This window comes from Ambystoma mexicanum, chromosome 2q, assembly GCF_040938575.1.
Source record: "Ambystoma mexicanum isolate Mex_15411 chromosome 2q, UKY_AmexF1_1, whole genome shotgun sequence".
NCBI lineage: Eukaryota > Metazoa > Chordata > Amphibia > Caudata > Ambystomatidae > Ambystoma > Ambystoma mexicanum.
Genome location: NC_090924.1, coordinates 124,758,830 through 124,781,634, shown reverse-complemented (window position 1 = coordinate 124,781,634; position 22,805 = coordinate 124,758,830). Strand labels below are relative to the sequence as shown.

The window sequence follows — 22,805 nt, the reverse complement described above, 5'->3', positions numbered from 1 at the left end:
TGTATTGTTGGAAGACAGATTGTTTGGAAATAATGTCTGCAGTGGATATTACATTACACTTATTGTTAGCAGATCCTGATTTTGCAAAAAATGTATTCTGGTTTTATGATTGGAAGGTAATGGAGGAATGTAGCGCTTATAATTGGTTTAAAAATTGTCACTTTCAAATGAAATCGATGAATCAAATTCCTTTATACCCAACAAAATTCCCATGTCCTAAATATTGTGCATGGTTTTTAAGATTTTGTTTAAACGTATGGCCGACTAGGGAGATTAGGAATAAGGTTGAAGTGGCCATTGGATCAGAAAATGTGCTGTTTCTGTCAGAAACAAAATGAAATAGAAACATTAAGGCACATTGTGGTATCTTGCCCAAAACTTTTAGATAAGAGGAAACTGTTTTTAGAACAATGTTTTAGAGATTACAGATTTTTAACAGAGGATAATTTATGGATTTTTAGTGGACAGCACATCTTATTGATTTTAGCAACAGTTCAATTTTTATTATCTATAAAGATTTTATTAACTGATGTAGAAGAGATGGGTTATTGCACTGTGTTTTAGATCTGTGAACTATTAGACTTTGAGTGAGAGAAAATTGGAAAATGTATTTATGTGCCTTTTTGTTTGTTGAAACTTTCTTTTTAACTTAATAATTGTACTTGTGAATTGTTAAAGTAAATGATTGTATGTGTATTGAAAGGTTGCATTTGTTTCAGCCATAACAATACAAAATAAACAAACAAGAAACCCTACCTAAAGTATCCTCCCGGGTGGCCTGGGAAAGGAAGACACTTCCTGATCCTGACATTGGGGGTGGTGTCCTGTGGGTGGATTATCCGGGAGGAGAAAAGGGGAGTGGGGGATACCTATGAGATGAGACACAGTATTTAAACTATTTTCAAGAGGACCTTCCACCAATACCAGATGTAATGGCTTGTTGCCATCATAATTCTATTATTCCACAAGGTGACGATCTGAACGAGAATGAATTCAGCCATAAACACTGTGGTGGTAAGGATAACAAATATCCTGTTATAAACCAAGAAATGCATGCCGTTATAAATTCCCCAATTCCCAAAATCCTAATAAGATGAAGTTGTAATAATAGAAGTCTTAAGAGCCAAGAACCATATTCCTCTTCTCAAACCTGCCTTATGACTGGTTCTTGTAATATCTATTTGTTAAATGTTGGAGAAGTTGAAGTCAAACTCAAAATGTGAAAAGAGTAAAGAAAACAAACTCTTTCATTCAGGACTTCAAGTCCCATGATTCCATCAGTACTGAGGTGAGGAAGAGTGATAGAGGAACAAAGATGTAGAAGTGGCCAGCTAATTAACAGGAATGACCTACACCTGAGAGAGACTGGGAGGCATAAAAGCCCCCTTTAGGTGCAGGTAGTACGGAAGGAGAAGCAGCAGAAGCAGTTTGAGAAGCAGAAGAAGTGCAGGCCGGGTATACTGCGGGAGACTGGTGTAGAGGAGCGGGAAGACGCCAGGACCGTTACGAGTCCTGAGAGGGGTCTGTGCCTCAAGCATCCTAAACTGCAGAGGTCGCACAGTGGGAAGTGTGTGGAAGAAATGCTTACCCAGGAAGACTACGTCATGCAGAGCTTTTGCAGCAGGAAGGAGGCATAGTCTGAGCAGTCGAGAGGCCTCAGGTGTCAGGGTTATACTGGAGACTCTCAGGAGTCAGTGACTCCAAATCAACCTGGCGGAGGCGGCAGTGACCAAAGATAGAAGTTGTGCCTGGAGAAGCCACGGTTGCAGCAGTCCTGGAAGCGACCTACCCAGTGAGTGTAAGCCACATGGATTGACTGCTCTGGTGCAGGCCGCGTGTTCAGTGTGGGCAGGATCACTCGCGAGTGGGTGAAAGGCAGTAGAAGCAACGTTACAAATGACGAAGTGCTGTTAACGTACAAAAACAAGCTAATAAGCATCACAAAGTGTTACAAACCTCAGAAGGCAAGCTAATAAATCTTGTGAATACCGAACCATTGCACCTTTTCAAAGGCAAGCTAATAAATCTTACGAATACTGAACTGCTGCAGACCTGCAAAAGTGGCTGATGGTAAGCCAAACATGGTCCAGGAATGAAGGTCCAGGAATGAAAGTGTGAGTTTGGGCAAACACCAACAAGCTGGTGGGGAGGTCGTACTAGACACCCATGCATACCACCAATACGTAACCCAAGAGACCTTGAGAAACTGGCAATATCAGTCCAATAAATGATGCCAAACACAAGAGGGGGAATAGTGCGAAGCCCCAATGTTACAGAGGTTGCCATTCAAGCTCGGGGATACCCAACATTGTGGTTGATGTAGCTTCACATTGCTACAGTCAAAACAGAAGCAGGAAAAGACTTGATGCTGATAATTTTCGTTATTGATGCAGAAGGGAAAGAAAGGTGGCAAACAGGCGGCCCTTCTGGAGATGGTTAACCAGAGGAAGATAAGCATAGTTTGTGGAGCGGTCCTGGTAAGGATCAAGGTGAATGTTCTATTCCTTGAAAGCTGTTAACCTACTCCTGATAAAGAAGTCCATTAAAGTTGTTGTTATTCTACTGTGGAAGTTACCATTGAAGCACTTATCTGTTTTGGTTGACAGGCAGGTGTGTAGACCCATAGGGCAAGAAGGGATTGCCCCGAAGAAACCTGGTGAAACATTACACCAGGTACTAGAAAGAACAAGCACTGAAGGGTGGTACTATTGGAAAGCAACATATTAAGTTGTGATATTTGGGGGAAGAATTGTGAAAGCGGATTGTGGAAAAGTTAAAATTCTTCCTGCAGTCATTCTTGAAGCAGACCATTCTGACCAAATCATTTGTTGTTGTCAAAGATGTGAAGGTGTTCTCAATCCAGGAGGTGTGAGAGTTTATGATTTTTTTGTTTCAAGATACTTTGGGAGAGTTCTTGTTCCAGGAGGAGTGCACGTTTTTGACTTTGACAAGTTACTCTTCATTGAAACAACAGAAATGTATGTTACATTTGGATTTCCTTGTTTTTCCTTTGAACTTTGAAGAAACTCCTTATTTGGATCTGGGGAAGTGGAGTTCCCCAAGTCCATAACAAGAGACATTGGCTATACTTTGAACCAGGTTATATATGTTGCGTACATTTGTTGAATTGAGTTGCCATATTATATTTGTTTTGATTGTTGTATTAGTGTGAGGGTTAGAGATCCCTTGGTTAGAGTGTTTCCCTTTTAGTTCACTATAGGCAGGGAAATCCACGTTAGGGTAGGGATAGTGAGGAGTTTATTTAACCAGTTAATGAAATGGCAGAAGTTAAAAACATTTCACAAAGTTGTCCGCCTTACATTTCTATCCCCTCACACCACGTATTAACACTTCTGATGATGCTTGCTTTATGAAGGATGCCCAGTAAAAAATGATGCAGTCATGTCAGATCTATTCTATGATGCACGGTTAGCACAACATGGCCAGAGTCATTATCAAGCAAGCATGCCATTATGCCTAACACACAACTGTTTCCATAATGCTCAGTAAACACAATATGGCCAGCTCCACTTATGCCCAGCTAGTTAACCATGACAAGATTCCTGTGACACAAAGTCATCGCAGATAGTGTACTAAGCAGAGTTCTTTCATTTTGTAGAGACAAAGAGCAAAGGGCTTTCTATTTGAAAGTGTGCTAGGCCAAAAAGATCGGTATGTCACACACATGCAGCAGAAAATGGTTGAGGGCAGCAATCCACAACTAGTAAGTAGCGTTTGCGAGGGGTCATGCCATGGAATGGTTTAGTAAATGGATGAATTAACAAGCAAGTGGTTTCATCTGTATGCTTTGATGAATGGACCAGTTTTTTGCTCGTCTTAAATAACACTATTACAGCAGTGTGACATATAAACATATACATCTATCACCTTGGAAACATTTGCATAGCCACAAGAATAGTTTTACTTCGCCACAGTTAACTTTCAATCATCAAGGACCAGCTCGGAGAGGTTGGCCTGGCCTAGGAGGCAGGTGTGCTCCATGGTATTAGCAAATGCTGTTCACATCACATACACAGATTTGTCAAACCATTGCATGTAAATTCCATCAGTAAGAGGTAATGCAATTGTAATATGCCTTATTCCAAATGCAGCCCAAAACATGTTTGTGAACACTCATCCTTATATTGTTAAGCAGAAAAACGATAAGTATATTTGTGTATCACAGTAGGCTGAAAGGTTCATCAATTAGAATTGTGTGCACAGTTCCTAGATGAACAATTTAGAATTAATACATACCTTTTCTTAGGCAATTTAATCTTTGCTATATAACTCAGACAAAAGTTGATGATGTCTTGAACCAAGTCTTCACCAAGATGGGCTTGTATGCTCTGAACATATAAAATAATGATCACATATTGCTTTTCGTAGGATCAATTACAAACAGCATTATAAAACAACTTGGTTAACATGCAGTAGTACACATATAAACTTTCAATTAGTTATTCATTATTTCATACCACATTAAAAAAAAGGAGACAAAGATACAGCGAGAATTCTGCCCATTGTGAAGGCACCATGAAGTAGACACACAACTGAGTAGAGATTTGTGATACAAACATTTATTAAACAAAAGGTGGGGTTGGAAAAAGGCCCAACTTGCCCTATGCTAAGGTGGGATTTGCCAACCTAAATGAAACTAATGATAGTCTGTCATGAAGTCCAAAGCAAAAGTCTGTCAAAACATATACTTGACCTCATATCTAACTGTATACAATGTGTAGGGATGTCAGCATCAAATGAGAAGTGTTCGAATAGAAGTTCAGAGCTTCTTCCAGCTCTTGGATGGAAAAGGGGTTTCCATTCCCAAAGGCTCAAATAGTTCACATTAACAGATCGGGGTTCCCTTCCCCTTGCTTTCAAGTCTCAAGGTTTTCAAATAAAATTATCTTCCAGAACTCACAATGTTCCAAACACCACAAATCCCTTGGATACTCTGCAGCTCTTCTGGTTTTAGTCACCTTTCGCAAAGTTATAGAATTGAGTTCCTTAATTTCATTTTACTTCTATCTTCCGTGGTTCAATCACAAAAGTGGCTTTTCCATAAGTGGATGCACTCTGTCTAGGTGCAGTTGTCGGACCACACAGTCCACCCATTACAGGTCACGCAACCGACACCTTATTTGTATTGGCTTCATATGCATTATGTCAGTTTCATCTTTTCAATAAGGCTTGACTTTAATTTTCATTCACATATCCTTGATAGATATGATTTGGCATTTAATTTGCTTCTGACAACAAGTATTTCTAGGTGCCACAAGGGAGGGAAGGCAAGACAAACGATCCGACGAGGCCTTATGTCATTCGGATCGTGCAAGTGCAAAAAGCGCAAGCGGAACGGAGCGGGGGGGGGATAAGAGTGCAACAGACAGGGGCAGGGAAGTCTGAGCTGGGTTGCTTGCATCGAAGTGAGTGAAGCCAGGGCAGCACGGCTCAAGTCAAGTGCTAGGAGGCAGGGGTATGTTGGGATTACAGCCCCTAAGTGTTAGGTAGGCCAGGCAGCAGTGCAAGGTAGACTGGACTAGGAGGACCCGGTACCTTGTGAGACTCTGAGGGTACTAGACAACCAGTCGGCACAGCAGACAAGTAAGCTATGTGAGAAACCTGAGGGTATTCTCCCTGCCAGCCCAGATAATCCCTTATTTAGGTGGCTTGGGAAGGACCAATGCTCTCAGATCCCAACCCCAAGGGTGGACGGAAGAGAGAATATCACCTGGAAAGGGGAACCCGAGGTTGTGCTCGGGGAGAGACCCCAGGCGAGGTGCTGTCTTATACATAGGAAGAGGAAAATGAGACCTCTGAGGCCTTTATAGGCTATATGACATCTACCACCCTTCTTCTTAGTGAACCCATCCAGCAGGGATCTAACGATCGCTCCATATACACACAAGCCATTAGGATTCCAAACCTCAAACACCCCAACTCTGAGAATCCTCCTTTCTCTGATATTCTCCACTTTAATGATCCCTCCATGTCCAGCAAATTCCCCAGGAACCCAAGCCTCATTGCACCCAGAAACCATCTTTCCCAGAATCCCTGTTACTCTGTTCCCTGCCCAAATGTTCCCAATCATTCTTCTCCACATCCCTCAGGTTATTCTTTCCCAGATACCCCCATCTATGCAGATGAAATACTACTGTTCCCACAATCCCCCTTGTTTATTTTCGGATACCAATTCCGGCCACTCTCGCTTGCTTTCCAAACCCTGTCAATCTCATCCGTTTGACTTTATTAACACCCCTAGGACAAAGAATATAATTCCCATGAGAAACCCAAACACATTCTCACCCCATGGAAGACGTCAGATTAACACCAGAGCCGTTCACCTGAAGTGTCCCAATACAAGCATCAGGCAAACTCAGGCAATTGAACTAAACACACACACACCTAAACACACACACACACACACACACACACACACACACACACACACCTAAACACACACACACCACCCCCCCACCCCCCGCGCAAGAGAGCACAGTACGAGCAAGGCAGACGGCACCGCGAGACAGCTACCCAGGCCTGACAGTTCAAGAGGAGGAGAAAGGTGGTGAATATCAAGAGGCTGACAAGGAAGGACATAACGTTGCCCTTTTCTGACGCAGTCCCAGGAAACCTCTGCAGAGAGAACTGTAAGACTGAGGACAATAGCCCAAGTGTGCTGCAACAGATGTTAACAGTACACAGAGTGTGTCAACACTGATAAGCAGGAGCGAGGGAAATTCCTGCTACCATGGTACTTGACTCCAGTTATAAGGAAAGCCCAGAAGTTCAATACAGCTAGTGAGTCGAGGGGAGAGCCGTTAAGAGCCGGGCTGTGGGGAGCGAAAGATGCAAAGTGGTAAGTTGAAATGTATTCAAAGAACTGTACAAGTGTTAAGAGACTAACTACAGAGGGAACCGGCACCAAGTGGGTGCTAACTTGAGAGAGTTTGGTCGATCCCAGTCGGAGTTAAACTACAGATACCAGAAGGCTGTAGGAGAGCGGTCAATTTAAGCCAAAGTGGACCTACAGGAGGTCAAGCAAAATCCCAGTACAGTTGAAAGCCTTTGACCCAAGAACTCTAAAGAAAGTAAGGCAAGTGAATCCTGTCACATGGGAAAGTGAGGAAAGTGAATCCCGTGAACATTTGAAAGTAAATGTGAATGAAGTTGGCAAGAGTGTGATAGGCAGAAACTTGTGCAGTTCCCTTAGGGACCACTGCAAAAAGTTTAAGACTACAGGTGTTAGCAGTAAACCCAATTGGTAGCAGTCTGTACCACCCAGATTTACCTGGTAGCTGTGGCTGAGCAGTCGGACTTCTCTCAAGAAGAGTTAGGCAGTATGTAGAGTATACAGGCTCAAAATACAGTAGCACAAGCAAACACTGACCAGAGCTTTGGTATAAAAGTATAGAATTATTTATTTAAAAACACACTTGTAAAAATACACTGGCACTAATGTCAAGCAAGTTCAAACACAGTCACTAGAAATATATACACCTCCCTAATTAATTATTTGACAAGTCTAGGTTAAGACACCACTTATTTAGCAAAACAGAGGTGAGTGTGTAACCATAGATGGCACTCCAATAAGGATTTAAAAAGGAAGAGAAAAGGCAGAAATAGGAAAACACACAATACCAACACTTTTAAAGAACCACAGCAAGTCAAGAAAGGCAGGGTCTACTGTAGAGCAAAAAGTTCATAGGCCAGGCCCACTCTTTGAGAGAGCAAGGCGGAATGTGCCCAAGATCACACAGTTGAAGTACACTTTAAAAGTCTTTGCAGATAGTTCAAAAAGTAGTTAGATCAGTTCAAAAGTTAGTTAACAGATCCCAGGTCACCCCAGGATAGAGAGTCAAGGATTTACGGGACACCTTGAACAGTCTGTTGCAAGGGAGACCAGGTGGGACACAGTACCTGAAATGGCGAGAAAGCTCCAGCGGGGGCAGTTGTTCCTGGCAGCGGGTGCAAGTCGGTGCTTCGTCCAGGGGAAGAGAAGATCTCGAGGTGGAGGAAAGCTGGAGGTCGTTGGACTGCCAGGGAAGAAACCAGCCGCAGAGTTTCCCGGTTAAAAGGTACCACCCTTTTATTCGCGGTAGTGATGAAGCGTGGCTATCCGGCCGCCGGGGTGCTTGGCACGGGCGATTCGACCACGAGACGATCCAGGAAGGCGAAAAAGGGCGAACTAGTTAACCCCACCAGCTCAAAGGAAGAAGACTCTCCTGGAAGAAGATCTTCTCTGTCGTTGGGAAGTGGTGAGTTTGGTTCAGCAGGGTGCCACCGGTGGGGTCGGCGTTGCAGGTCGGCTCAGCTTCTCCCTCTTCGGATTCTTTAGGTCCTGTGGCGACTTCTCAAGTTCCAGTCCACAAAGCCCTGCTTTTATGCAGAAAACCCCCTTTCATCCATCCTAGCTGTCACTCAAACATGCTAAGTGGTGAGCCGGGCAGCTCATCACTGGGCCAATCACACAAGAGTGCGACTTGAGTTGCCGAGGCAACTCAGTCCAGGGTGCCCTTTACCCCCTCCCACACATCCTGTAGACCCAGACAGAGTGGCACCACTTTTGAAGGCTTCTGTGCAGAAGCCTGCCAAAAGTGGAACAAAGGGCTCGTCTGGGGTTGGAGTTACAGAGGCGAACACAAACGCCATTTTAAAACCGAGTCCTGGTAAAAAGACCCAACCGGGGAATAAATATTAAATAAATAACCCGGCGGTATCTTTAACATTGCACCAAAAAAGTGGCGCGTTTAAAATGAATGGGAAACATAGGAAATATTCCAGTGGAATATTTTGCGTGGTAACCACTGCCAACAGCCAGAAACTCGACAAGGGGGGACTGGACAGTGCCCCCTCGAAAAACAGACCCAGGGGCAATCGAATTACCCCTACCAGTACTTCCACAGTATGATGGTTTGTACTGGTTCTATTCACAATTTAAGACTAGTAAAGTCAATGGTGACTTTACATGCCCTGGGAGACAGTAGTCAGTCCCAGGGTATGGAGTGTATGTTTGGGGGCCACTATGACACCCCTGTGTTACTGCACTGAGGGCGCTGTGTAACACACTTACCAAAAACACATGAAGCCCTATGGAGTAAAAGACCCCATAGCCCATAAAACACATTACAAAGTCAAAGGACATTCTCAAATCAAATCATGCCTAAGAGTGGGAGAAAAAGAGTCTCACTCTTAGCAGGAGAAAAAATTAAACCCCAAAAATCCAGCAAAGCTGCTGGGGGACTCACTAGGTTTGGGAAATTAGCCTATACAGAGAATTCTCCCTAACAGAGTGAGAGGGATGCTGACGAGAGAGGGGCAAAGTGTGAAGTCCCAAGAAACAGTGGGTTGACAAACGTGAACCCAGCCAAGGGATATCCACTGAAATGGTTTAAAAAGACATTCACATTTGCAAAGAAGGAATAGCCATAGTGAACCTGGTGGATGGAGGCTGAAAGCAAAGAGGGGTCTGTGCCCGGAAAAGGGGGAACCAGCAGTGAATCCATCAACCGAGAAAAACCAGAGTGAAATGGTGGAGGGAGGCTGAAAAGTAAGAGGGGTCTGCACCCGGAAGATGGGGACCCAGGAGTGAGCCAATATCAACCTGATCAAGGGAACCCGAGAAAGGGAGGTTCACCGCGAACTGTTGAACTTTGTACGAGAACGATAGTTTGTTGTTTTTGTAAAACCCAACAGGCCCTCAGAACCAGAAGATACAACCACTGAAGGCCCTGATACTGAAAGGAACTGTTTTGGGGATCCAAAACAGAAGAGGGAGATCCAGGGGGTGAAAGAGTTAAATCACCCAATAATACGAGAAACAAGCGCCAGAAGAGGGGAACCCAGGGGTGAGACCATCACCCAAACAACATTTAGAAATTAACTTATTTTGTTTGTTATTTTCCGACACTCGATGGCAAGAGACTTTTTTGTACAAGAGACTTGGCCAAATAAGTTGGAACAGAACTGTTGACGTACTGGGAAAGCTCGAACGTGTGCTGTGCTCCAAGATCCCACCTTACCCGGTGCTTAAAATGAAGACCCCAAGCTACCCACACCCTTTTTGTATTAGTTGTAAGGTTTGGCAATAGGTTTCTTAGTATAAGCCCTTTTTATTTGACACTACACCACTAGGATTGCCTTATTTTCATTTGATAATCGACGCTTTCTCCCATCTTAGATTAGGCTTTTTTCCAACCTGAATACAGTTTAATAAACACCCTTGAACTGTGATCACTTGTGTTTGTCTTTACTGTTGCCACCATGAGTGCCTTACAGTTAGCAGGGAAACTGTAGAGAGAAGGCAGAAGCTAAAAGGAAGGTCTTGAGCTGCTTACAAAACTTCAGGTGATCCAGGTCAAGTCTGAGAGGGGCAGGGAGGCCGTTCCAGAGGGAGACACCTGCAGAGGAGAGAGATCTACCCTACTCTGTCTAGAGAAGAGTCTGACCCTCATGGAGTTGAAGGTAGCAGAGCAAAGGGCTCTAGAGGAAAGTATTTTGGCAGAGAGTGTTGGATGTAGTGTGGGCCCCGGCCCCGAAAAGCCTTGTGGATGATGCAGAGGGTCTTTAACTTGATCCTTGCAGCCAGCGGGAGCTAGCAGAGAGATTTCAGGGCTGGAGAGATACGGTCCCTGGGCTTTATTATATCTTGCTTTAGATCACCATTCACTTGTAGCTCTTGCTTTCAAAGACCAGTATAAGCTTCCCACTAACACTCTCCTGCTAGGAAACGTATCAACCGTTTGACTCTTGATTCTTGACAATGTTAGATTGCCTCTTGACAATGTTCATTACAACCATTAATTCTTTTCAGCAATAATAGCATGCTTATTTGAAAAATGCTTACTTGATTGTTGACAATGCCTCCTGAAAATGTTCATTACAACCATTCATTCCATTCTTTGATAACTTGGCTTTTAATACTCATTGGACTATTGGCAATGCCTTTTTGCCTCCAACAGTTCCTGGTCCTCTGGTTACGGACCTTTAGCCATTATACACTTTCACAGCTTATGCTGTTTACGCCCTAAAGGTCCCCCTGCCTTCTGAGCAGACTCACCGGTTTCCAGTCGTGTACCGGTCGGCTCCTGTATGGTGCTGGAGAACCTCTTTTGGCTCTCCCTGCCGTGCGCCACCTTTCCACGGCTACCTCCTCAAATGATCTCGATACCCTGCTGCCTTCCCTGGAGCACAGGTAAGCACTGCCCTCATGATCATGCCGCTACAACCGCCCATGGAGCTTCTCTCCGCTCCCAGAATCCACACAGCGTTCCACAACACCGGTTCCACTTCTCCCAGCTTGCTCAACAGTCTCGACCTGGCTTCTTTCCAGTTCCCGCTCTCTGCAGCCTCACTGGTTCCCCTCTCGTGTCCCGCCGAGTTTCCCTATTGCCATTGCGTCCTCGATTTAAAGTTCCAAGCATCAATTAAAATGTCAGAAAGACTAGACAGCTCAGTGTCCAACCAACAGTCTTTCTTCCGTGTTTGAGGTCTCTTCTTCATCTCACAACGCCGGTTCCACTTCTCCCAGCTTGCTCAAGAGTCTCAACCTGGCTTCTTTCCAGTTCCCGTCCAACTAACAGTCTTGCTTCCGTGTTTGAGGTCTCTTCCTCATCTCAGTACCAAAGTGATCCCCATGTATGTAAGAGTCATTATAAAGAGGATGTATGGCTCTGTTGGGTCTCTTCCTCGTCCCAGTACCGGATTGATATCTACTGGGAAATAATGTACGGGAAAGATAGGAAAGGGACGGATAGTAATCTACAAAGGCTTGGGGGATATTAGGTTCATTGGAAAAGGGAAAGGGGGGGGATACCATGTTGTCTCACCGAAGGGTGCCTCATCTCCACGTGATCCAGCCTCAGATATCCGCCCACAGGGTCAGTATCCGAAAGCGACAGCTTTTCCCTGGTTACCTGGGAGGAGGATATATTGGGGAAAGAAGGACGCCCTCGGATACCTCACACCAGTTACAGGTATAGGATGACCAACGATCTAACCTACAGCATTGGGTACATTCCAAACTGAAGAAGTGGGTTAAGGATGCCAGCGCCCAGAAGGCATACAGAGTGCAAGAATTTTAGAGTGTGAGTGGTCTACAGAAGTAGAAGTGCAGAGTAAGGAACAAGTTAATTACCTGTAACGGTTGTTCTCCAGCATGGGTCTGGCATGGATTCACATGCTCATGAATATTCCCCGTCGTCAGGCTGGGAATCCTCGGTAAAGAAAAAAATCTTTCTCGTTTCTGAACTGTCTTTCTACTAGTAACCAATCACTGGTCTCTGGGTCATACTGCCCTCTACCTAAGCCCCTCTGGCAGCCATCCTCAGATTTGGTAGCACGTAAAGTGGCAGTAGGACCAAGTGAAGAGCTGCAGAGGGGTAGGAGGGAGGGTTCACATGTGAATCCATGCCAGACCCATGCTGGAGAACAACCATTACAGGTAAGTAACTTGTTCTTTCTCCAGCATGGGGTCTGGCATGGATTCACATGCTCATGAATACAAGAATACATAGCAGTACACACATGCACAACCACGGGAGGTGGCAAGGCTCAACATTAAGCATCTCTTACCTCCTCACCAGGCCCACCTTCAGACGAACAGGTTGCGCAGCACTGCCTGGCCGACTCTGGACTCCTCCCTGGAATCCCAGTCGACGCAGTAGAATCTCGTGAAGGTGCGCGTCGACCTCCACGTAGCATCCCTGCAGATGTCCAGCAGGGGCACACCAGATAGGAACGCCCTGGTAGCAGCGATTGCTCTGGTCTAAATGGGCTCTCGGACTGCTGGGCAACGGTCGGTTTGCCAACCGGCGACAATGCATGATGCAGCCGGAGAGCCATCTGGAAATGGAAGCCTTCGAGAGGGCCTTCCCTTGGTTCACAGGTCCAAAGTTCAAAAACAGCTGTGATGTCTTCCGAAAACTCTTTGTGCGGTCCACGTAGAACTTCAGCGCTCTAGCTACATCCAGCGAGTGCAAAGTCCTCTCGGCCGGCGACGAAGGCGACGGGAAGAAAACAGATAACACCAAGGGCTCGTTGAGATGGAAGTCGACGGCACCTTGGGCATGAAGGAGAGATGCGACCTCAGCACCACCCTCGTCTCGTGGAAGGTCAGGTATGGAGGCTTGCAGGAGAGGGCCTGGATCTCTCCCACTCGTCGTGCGGAGGTGATGGCCACAAGAAACGCTGTTTTCCACGACAGGAACTTCAATGGTGCCGAATGCAGAGGCTCGAATGGTGGCCCCATGAGCCTGGTCAGCTCCCACGCCGGGGCCTGAGCCTTCACCGGCGGGAACGATCGGAACAGTCCCTTCATGAACTCAATCACCAGGCGATGCGACCACAGGGACGAGCGCCCCGGAGTTCTGGTATAGCAGGAGATAGCCGCCAGATGGATCTTGATGGAGGCATGGGCCAGCCCCGCTTTGGCCAGCAATAATAAGTACGGCAGCACTTGAGGGGCCGTAATCCGCAGAGGGTTAATCTTCTGTGCCCGGCACCAGACAGAAAACCTCTTCCATTTGTGTCCATAGCACTTGAGAGTTGAGGACGCCCTGGCCTTTGCAAGCACCTCCTTGCAGTCCGCCGGGATATCGTACCCTCCAAACTCTAGTGCTGCAGGAGCCAGGCCTGCAAGTTCAGCGACCCCGGGTCGTGATGGAGGATGGCGCCTCCTTCTCAGGCAAGGAGATTCGCGTCCGTCGGCAGTTTGACTGGGGGGGCCAGACGCTGACATGTCCAGAAGGTCCGGGAACCAGATCCGTCTCGGCCACGCCGGTGCAACGAGGATCATCCTGCACCGGGACCACCTGAGTTGGTTGATGAGTCACAGCAGCAACAGCAACGGCGGGAACGCATACAGGAACAGGCCGTCCCAGGGGAATGAGAAGGCATTGCCCATGCTCCCCGGCTTGGGAAATCTGCTGGCGAACCTCCGGCACTTGGTGTTCCTCGCCGTCGCGAATAGGTCGATCTGGGGATTGCCCCATCGTTGGAATAGCAGATCCACTTGATCCTGCCGCAGTTCCCACTCGTGGCATGAGCGCAGCTCCCTGCTGAGTGAGTCAGCGATGGTGTTCTTTATTCCTGCCAGGTGGAAGGGTACCAGAAACATCCCCTGGGCGACAGCCCAGTGCCACAGATCCTGGGCCTCCTTGGATAGGGCTGGGGATCTGGTGCCAACCTACTTCCGGATGTAGAACATCGTGGTGGTGTTGTCGGTGAAGATCCTCACCACCTTTCCCTTGAGGGACGGAAGGAACGACCTGAGGGCCCAGAACACAGCTCGGAGCTCCAGGACGTTGTGTAGTGACCTCTCCTCTGGGAGCCAAAGACCTCTTGCGTGGAGATCTCCGGTGTGCGCTCCCCATCTCTCCAGGGAGGCATCCGTCGGCACCGTCTCCTGACGTGCCGGGGTCTGGAAGTTCGTACCCGCCACCAGATGCGCGCGGGTGCCCCACCACCGGATCGCTTGGCGGAAGGTCTCGTTGAGCGATATCCTGTCTTCGAAGCTGCCCGCCGCTTGCATCCAACGGGCGACGAGGAACTCTTGCAGTGGACGGATTTGCAGCCTGTACAGGCGCACTAGGTAGATGCACGAGGACATCATGCCGAGAAGGGACTTGATGGACCTCACCCTGGCCACGTCCATGGTCAACAGCTGCTGCACCTTGCCCAGGATGGCCTTCGTCCTTTCCTCCGACGGAGAGGCCAATCGTGCCACTGTGTCGAGCCTGGCTCCCAGAAACAGTGCGACCTGCGACGGAACCAAGTGGGATTTCGAGAAGTTGATGGAAAATCCCAGATCCGTGAACAGTTGGACAATCTTCGCTGTGTGCCAGACGGTAAGTTCTCTTGTCTTTGCTCGGATGAGCCAATCGTCCAGGTAGGGGTAGATGTGTATCCCCTGCAGGCGTAGCCGCCTCGCCACTGGTGCTAGGCCTTGGTGAATACCCTGTGCGCCGACTTCAATCCGAAAGGAAGGGCCTTGAACTGGTAGTGCCGCCCTTGGACTATGAATCGGAGAAACTTTCGATGTCCTTTTAGAATGGGCATGTGGAGGTAGGCATCTTCCAAGTTGAGCGACGATAGGAAGCCGCCTTCCTCCAGCTGCCCCAGCACACACTGGAGGGTGACCATCCGGAACTTCTGGGCCTTCATGTACTTGTTTAAACGTCGAAGGTCCAGGATGGGTCGCCAACCACCGCTCTTCTTTCTTAGAAGGAAGTATCGCCAGTACACTCTGGAGCCCCAGAGCCTCTTTGGGACGAGCTCGATGGCTCCTTTCATCAGCATCGCCCTTACTTTCAGCAGCAGTTGAGGGATGTGGTTTTCCTTCCTGGCCACGGGTGGAATGCGGGGGCACTTCTTTAGAAACTAGAGAGCGTGTCCGCGGGTTAGGGCATCCAGCACCCATCGGTCGGTGGAGATGGACTCCCACACGCTGACAAACTTTGCCAGCCGGCCTCCCACTGGGGTGCTCAGGTGGGGGCCCGACGCTAGGGCCGGTTCAGTCCTGCTTGGCCGCGACCTTGCCGCCTTGGCCTCCTTGGCGACGATGAGATCCTCCCGACTTGCCGTGTTCTCTGTAGGCCTCCTGCGACGAGGAGCAGGCCGCCTGGCGGTACGTCGAGGAGCCGCCGCCGAATCCTTTGGAGGCACCTTGCTTGCCTCCGAAGTTCCGAAAGGGCGGCTGTCGTTGCTGCAAAGCTCCCAAGGCCTGAGCCGGCTCCGAGTCGGCCTTGAAGGCCTGCAGTGACTCGTCCACTGTCTTGCTAAACAGGTTGTTCCCGTCGAAGGGCATGTCCAAAACTCCGGTTTGCACGTCCTGGCGGAAATCGGTCGCCTTGAGCCAACCATGCCGGCAAAGGCAAACACTGTTGCCCAACTGGCGGAAACCAGTGTCAGCAATGTCCGTGGCCACCGTTATGGCGTGGTCCGACGCCACCTCGCCTTTCGAAGTCCAGCAGAGACGCGTTCTTAAACCACAGCTCCCTGTCGTAGCGGGCCACAATCGTAAGGGCGTTGGCCGCTTTAATCGTCGTCGCCACCAACATGACCCGTCGTCCCATGGCGTCCAGTTTCTTCTTGCCGTCCGGCGGGCAGGTCGAAGTTGAAGCTGTCGCCCCAGCCACTTTCTTCTTGGCCGCCGCTGGGACGACCGAATCCAGGGTCGGCTGCACCCTAAGGCACAAGGGGGCAGAATCCGGGAACCGGTACTTCTTAACATACCTGTCTCTCTTGGCAGGAGTCGTGGACGGGTTCTTCAGGAGCAACAGCCCTTCATCCCAGATGTCGTCAAGTAACGGGACCGAGAGGACCGTCTTCCTCTTGGCCTCAGGCCGTTGATAGAGGAAGCCTTCCTTCTTTTGTTCTTCGGGGCAGAGCTGGAAGAGCTTGGATGCCCTGGCGATCATGGCGTGGAAGGAGCCAATGTCGTTGGGCGGGGAGGCCCGAGGAGGGGGTGATGGAAGGCCCATCCCGTCACCACTGTTGTCATCAGTCACCGTCGTGGCCATCTCTGTTCCCGTGTCATCCCTAGGACCAGGGGAAAGAGATTAAGGCTGTGAGGGCCGTGGGGGGGGGGGGTGAACTCTCCTCTGCTTGCTTGGAGGGCTTCCCGACGGGCCAGGGTCCGCTGGATCGTCCATTGGGGGTAAGGGCAACCTTCTCCTCATCTCCGTACATAAGGCCTGGATCGCCATGAAGATCGCTCCCGAGTTGTCCTGTGGCCCAGGTACTGGCTGCGACGGGCGCAACGGTTGGGGAGTGGAATCCTCCACGGGAACCTCGTTGGCACCACCGTCTCGCTCTTCGTCCGCCTCGTCAGGATCACTCCCGTGGGACCGGACCGCCTCGAACTTCTTGTTCAGGATCTTCATGACTCCAGCCAGCTCCTCTTCACAGGCTGTATCCATGTCCATGATGGCCACCGCGCCCCCCCCCTTTTCCACCGGGGTTCTCACGCGGGTCTTATTGATGGGTTGAAAAGAGGATTCCCTCCGCGGTGGCAGGGAAACTCTGGGCCCCCGAGGTCGCCTCCACTGGGGTAGCCTCCACAGGCTTTGCCAGGGCCACCACAACTCCCTCGATAGAGGCCTTAGCCGGGTGAATCAAGGCCTTCACAACTTTGGGCGCATTTGAGGCCTTCAACTTGTGGAGGGGGGAGGGTGGAGGTCACTGCCTCGCTCCCCCTCGGCTGTCTCCGTCGGGATCGACCGGGACTTCTTCCGAAGCTTACCAGGGTTCTCCGATTTGCTCTTCCCCGAGCCAGAGCGTTGGCTCGTGGTTGATGGCGTCGGTTAAAGTGCGCCCTGCCTGGCACCCGAGGAGCCCGACCGTTCGACGCTCCCAGTGCCCGCGGACTCGCGATGCTTTGCCTTTTCTTAGGCCCCCGTTGCCAGAGCACCCGCAAAGGTCTTAGAAGACCGCTCGGACCTCTTCTTCTCACCTACTGCTGGGCTCTTCCCCTCCAGCCAGTTGGTGAGGCGGATACGCCGATCCTTCATGGTCCGCTCCGACATGTTCTTGCAAAACGCACAATCCTTCTCCACGTGCGTTTTGTCTTCGTGACGGCAGTAGAGGTATCTAGAATGCTCGTCCTCCTTGAAGACATTCTGCAATCCGCATCCAGGGCAGTTCCTTAACAGCTTGGATCCGGGCGTCGTGCTTCCTTTGTCCTGGGCCATGTCCACGCGGGGTAGGCCTCAAAGATCTTCTGGAATCCTCCAAGAAGCGGAACTCGACGAAAACTTCGCCCTCGAGGGCGTAGAAAATTCCGAAACGGATCCCCGTTGATCGGAAGTAGAAACAGTGGAGCTTGAGGCTCGATTGATCGAAAAAAAGAGATGAAACTCTTTGAAAAAAATTATGAAATAAAATAATTTGCAAAACGCAGTAAAAGCTTGAGGGCTATAGCACGAGGACTCCCAACACTTGAACTTGCGGTAAAAATCTGAGGATGGCTGCCAGAGGAGGGGCTTAGGTAGAGGGCAGTCATTGGCTGGGGGCATGATCCAGAGACCAGTGATTGGTTATTAGGAGAAAGACGGTTCAGAAACTAAACTGAAACTGATTTTTTCTTTACCGAGGATTCCCAGCCTTACGACGGGGAATATTCATGAGCATGTGAATCCATGCCAGACCCCATGCTGGAGAATTACAAATCTTTCTGGGTAAGTAGGTGCCTCCTTAGTCCTCATCTTCTGACCTTCACAACAGCGGACCAAAATGCCAAAGCCTACACCTAGTCAGCCAAGAAAAGCTGCTGGTGATGTCTCTGTACCGTCAAACAATCTGACACTCAAGGACATCAACTGCAACACGTATATCACCATAATCATCGTATCATACCATATAGTTTCTATGATCTGCCTCATCACTCCTTTATCAAAAACAATCTTGTTCTTCTGCTGCCATCTGACTTACCACCCCCTTCCTCTTAGAACCAAATAGCCCCTTTTCAGTTTCTCACCTTCTTAAGTCTGGCAAGAGAGAGACAGATTGCTCTTGGTCACCCCTTTGCTGTTGCATATGTAGAGAGAGCCAAGCTGCTCTGTCACGCATGCTAAGTGCATCCTGCTGAAAGCTCAGTTCCAAAGTACCCATCTTGGAAGAACGATAAGTGCTTCACAGGTAGGAGATCGATTTGTGAATTATGCTTGTAAAAGCAGATTGTCACAGAACCAAACAGCACCACAGAAACAAAGTCCCCTGCCTGACCTTACTAGTGAACTGTGAGGCTGCAAGGAATGCCAAATGCAGTGGGCAGGAGAATCACGGTACAATCTCACACTCCTACCCCTTTCAGGGGGTATAGGAATGGCAGTTCTGCAGAACTAACAGCATGTGCATGCTTAAATCCCTTGCACATGTACAGATGTTTTAATATTAAACCACATTAGGGAAAGATGAATATGAAGAATGATAGGTAGTCGGCCAGTCAACGCACAAGGCCTCCACCTCTCATACAGTTGAGAACAGGTTGGCTTAAAGAAGTCCAACCTTGGGGATAGGATCTCCGCATGACAGTCAATCAGAGAAAGGACCTCCCAAGAGGAGGAACTAGTCAGCCACCAAGTCCAACATCGAAACTGAAGGATATCCTCAGGGACGGCCACCTCAGCCCCAGCTAGTCCTCACATCAACTGCCCAAAGTAACACACAGAGTCATCTTTCATTAGAGAGGCTGAAGGGCAGGGCCAGGGTGTGGTGTAGATGAACAACCGGAGGGGGAGGAGGTGGTTGAAAAGAGCAAGGAGGAGGTTGGGTATAAGGGGGGAGGATGGTAACAATCAGAAGGTTGTAGAGGAAATTGGTGATAGCAAGGACGTCGGTGAAAGAATGGAGGAAGTGGATGATTAGGTGCCTGTTGAAAAGATTGAGGATAATAATGAGATTGGAAAACTGAGGAGGAGGATTGTATTGTGAGGTGCATCATGAGGAGGTTGGTGACACGCATCAGGTGGTTGGAGATTATTAAAAGATGTAAGGTTGGATAAGGAAGAAAATACAGACATTGGCAAAGTGTTTGGAGACCAGACTGGAGATGAGGGAGACGGGTGGCTGAAGGGGATAGGAGAGGCAGGAGTATACCCAGGAGTGGCTGGAGAAAACAAGGTGGGGTTTAGAGACCATCAGGTGGTGCTTGAGAAGGCTAACAAGGAACTTGAATACAAGGAGGAGAAGCAGACTACAGACAGAACAGGACTATTTTGACAGGCCTGGTTGGTCTTAGAGAGGCATTAGAAGCAGGTAGAGAAACAAGTACATGACAGGGAGGCTCAGTGAAGTGAACAGAGAACCAGAACCCAGGTGGAGGGGATAATCGGATCCAAAACACTCAGCCAGATGGTCCAGTCTGGCGACTGCAGGAAGAAGTGTATGTGAACCCCTGATAAACCTGCAACATAGGATTAAGAGGGGATTTGCTACCGATGCCCAACTTTATCAGATGTTTTTTTTTTTCTTCACATTTTATCTTCCAGAGGGACACTTTTCCTTTGGCGGAGTCCCCTTGCACAGATTCTACCCGAACCACAGGGAGATTAACCGTTCCAACTATTGTAATTGTAAAATACCAATTGTGGCTGTTTTAGTTATCCTTTCATACACTTCTTCAATTCAAAGCCATTTATAAGTGAAGTTGGATTTGACTCGTCTGTTGATCCAGTCACCCTAAGTGATGCAGCTTGGAAGTGGAAAACGCATTACATAGTGCATGTGTTACTGATACTACATACAACTAAGCTCCCAATCTATAATAATAATAATGCCACTGGACCAGCAAATTCTGCAGTCCTTTTCATGTGCTGATAAACCTGCATTTATATTACATCAAAGCTCAGAGTTCGGACCCATGTTCGTGTCTATAGTAAATAGTAAGCAGGACTGAATTGAAAGCGACGACAGACATGCTTTAGAATACAGTGTTGCTTGGTACCTGGGCCTGCCACCAGCACTACTTCACTTCCGGTGGTCGTGGCACTGGGACTTCAGTAGCACTTCTCACCTGGTGCACTTATGTATTTAACTGAATCCTTACTGTATGACTGAAAAAGAACAACTTGGACAAACTCAGCATCCTCACCATCCGGGTTTCCTCTCCAAAGGAAACTGTGCTGACTCAGAGGGAAACCTGACCCTGCTCAGCTGGTGAGTGTTATTCTACATACATAAACCAAGCCACAGTGCAGACCAATGTGTTAGATCTAAAGCTCACACCACAAACCAAACTTCTCTTGGCGCCTTTACCAGATGTTGCTTTTGCTGAACTCTCTGGCATTCATTTTATCTACCTTCGAAGGATGAAATTCTGAGCATGTATGAAGGGAGCGGTCAACCGGATTAGCTCCACTGAATACTTGGCATACCTTCCAAGTAGTTGCCTCTCGTGAGAAAACAAAATGCACATATGTTAAGTTTTTCTGCTTTGCTCGCCTCTGAAAAGCTCCTTTTTATGTTGTTAACCACCTGCCATTAACAAACCTTGTGCGCAGGAGTTCATAGACACCAGTTAGAAAAAGAAAATAGTATTTGAAAAATAAATAAAATGGGATTGTCCGGTTCAGCATCCCGGCAAAGCTGGTGAAGTAGCCGAGTGAAAGTGAAAGGAGAGTTAAAAAGGCTGGTGATTGGAGACATTGGAAAGATTCTACTATACAATATCCAATTTACATTAATATAAATTCATAGTTTATGCAAACAAATGGGATAAACGCCTAAACTGACTCTTTGAGGGAAGATGGGGGTACTTACGATGACTATTGCTGAATTTATTAGATCTCCAACATGCTTCCGCTCCAATTACCTGATCAGATAATATATTACCTGATCAGATAATATATAACATTTAGTATTTTTTTTTATGGAGATGGTGAAATAAGACACAAATCACTCTAAAAATATTACTAAGTCCTGTTGCTGTTGGAGGTTTTGGATTTCCGAAGTTAAAAGAATAACATAGGGCATATACACTCATCATTATTAGTTAACTGCCGACTCTGAGACATCCCTTAATTGGGTGAAAATTGAAACATCCTATATCCATCAGATCACTTTAAAATGTTTTTATTTATGGATAATAAATGGCAAGTTGCAGTTCGCACCCCTCGTCAATTAGTCATGTCATTAAAGAATGGAAAGTGTTATATCTTCTCTCCAAAGATTTTTGTCTATGGACAAATCCAGCTATACTGATAAATCTAATGTTTTGGAAATCATGGTGGAATGCCGGTATACAGACTTTAGGTCAAGTTCTGGATGGTAATAAATTACTGTACTTTGGTTTCTTGAGATTTAAATACAAACTAAGCTTTCGAGAAATTCAGGTGTGTGGTCAATTACATAATGTCTTCACTACAGAGGCATTCTCCCTTACATCACCTTCCTCCAGAAACTCAATGTCTCCAGAGCTCTGGCCCTCTCTAGGCTGGACTACTGCAACAGCCTCTTCCTCATTCTTCCCTTATCCTCCCTTTTCTCCCTTCAACTAATCCAGAATAAGACTGTAAAACTTATCCTTGGCCTCAAGCTCAGGGACTGCATCCCTCCAGCCGTACAATCTCTCCACTGGCTCTGCTAGGATCATATTCAAGACCCACTGCAGCATCCACAAGAATTTCTGGGGCATGGGACCCTGCTACATCCAACTGTCCCTCCCTCAATTCCTCTCTGCTAGAGACCTTTGGTCGTCTAGCTCCAACTCTCTGCAGAAAGGATGCTTTGCTAAGCAGAGAGTGGAGGGGTAGATCTCTCTCCTTCGCAGGAGCCTCCCTCTGGAATGGTCTCCCTGCCCCCCTCAGGCTTGAGCCAGATTGCCTTAAGTTCCGAAACTCCTCAAGACCCTCCTTTTCTCTTCTTCCTTCCCTTGTCCCCTCCCCTGCTAACACCCTTGCAGCGACAGGCTGCCTGGTTCCCTCAGAGTTCTACAGGGTACCAGCCCCCCCCACCCCTTCCAATCCACTCACCCCTCACACTTCGCATGTGGACTCTCAACACATACACCCCAGGCAATTACCTGGCACTTGCCCTCCTGCCCTCCCCTTAGCACTCGCCTAGCCTCTGTTGCCCCCCCCCCTCTCTCCCACACCGCCTTCACTTGCACTCTTCTCCTCTTCACCCTACACTTCTCTTTCCACCCTAGCACTTTGCGTACACGCAGACTGGCACTCCCCCCCCACCCCACCCCCGTAGCCCCCTCTGCCTCACACTTCCCGTTACTGCACTTGCACAATCCAAAGGTCACAAGGCCTAGTAGGGCCATTGTTATCTTTCTCCCTTGTCTCTCCCCCCCCCCCCCCCCG

General features: G+C 48.0%; 1 protein-coding gene across 1 annotated transcript in view; it reads right to left on the bottom strand.

Annotated features, from left to right (window-relative positions):
• The window catches only part of PMM2 (phosphomannomutase 2), a 288,090-nt gene that overhangs the window by 107,293 nt on the left and 157,992 nt on the right, over positions 1 to 22,805 (bottom strand). The window contains exon 4 of the mRNA XM_069647046.1: positions 4,258 to 4,349. Within this exon, the coding sequence (XP_069503147.1) occupies positions 4,258 to 4,349 (92 nt within the window). The remainder of the gene's footprint in view (positions 1 to 4,257; positions 4,350 to 22,805) is intronic.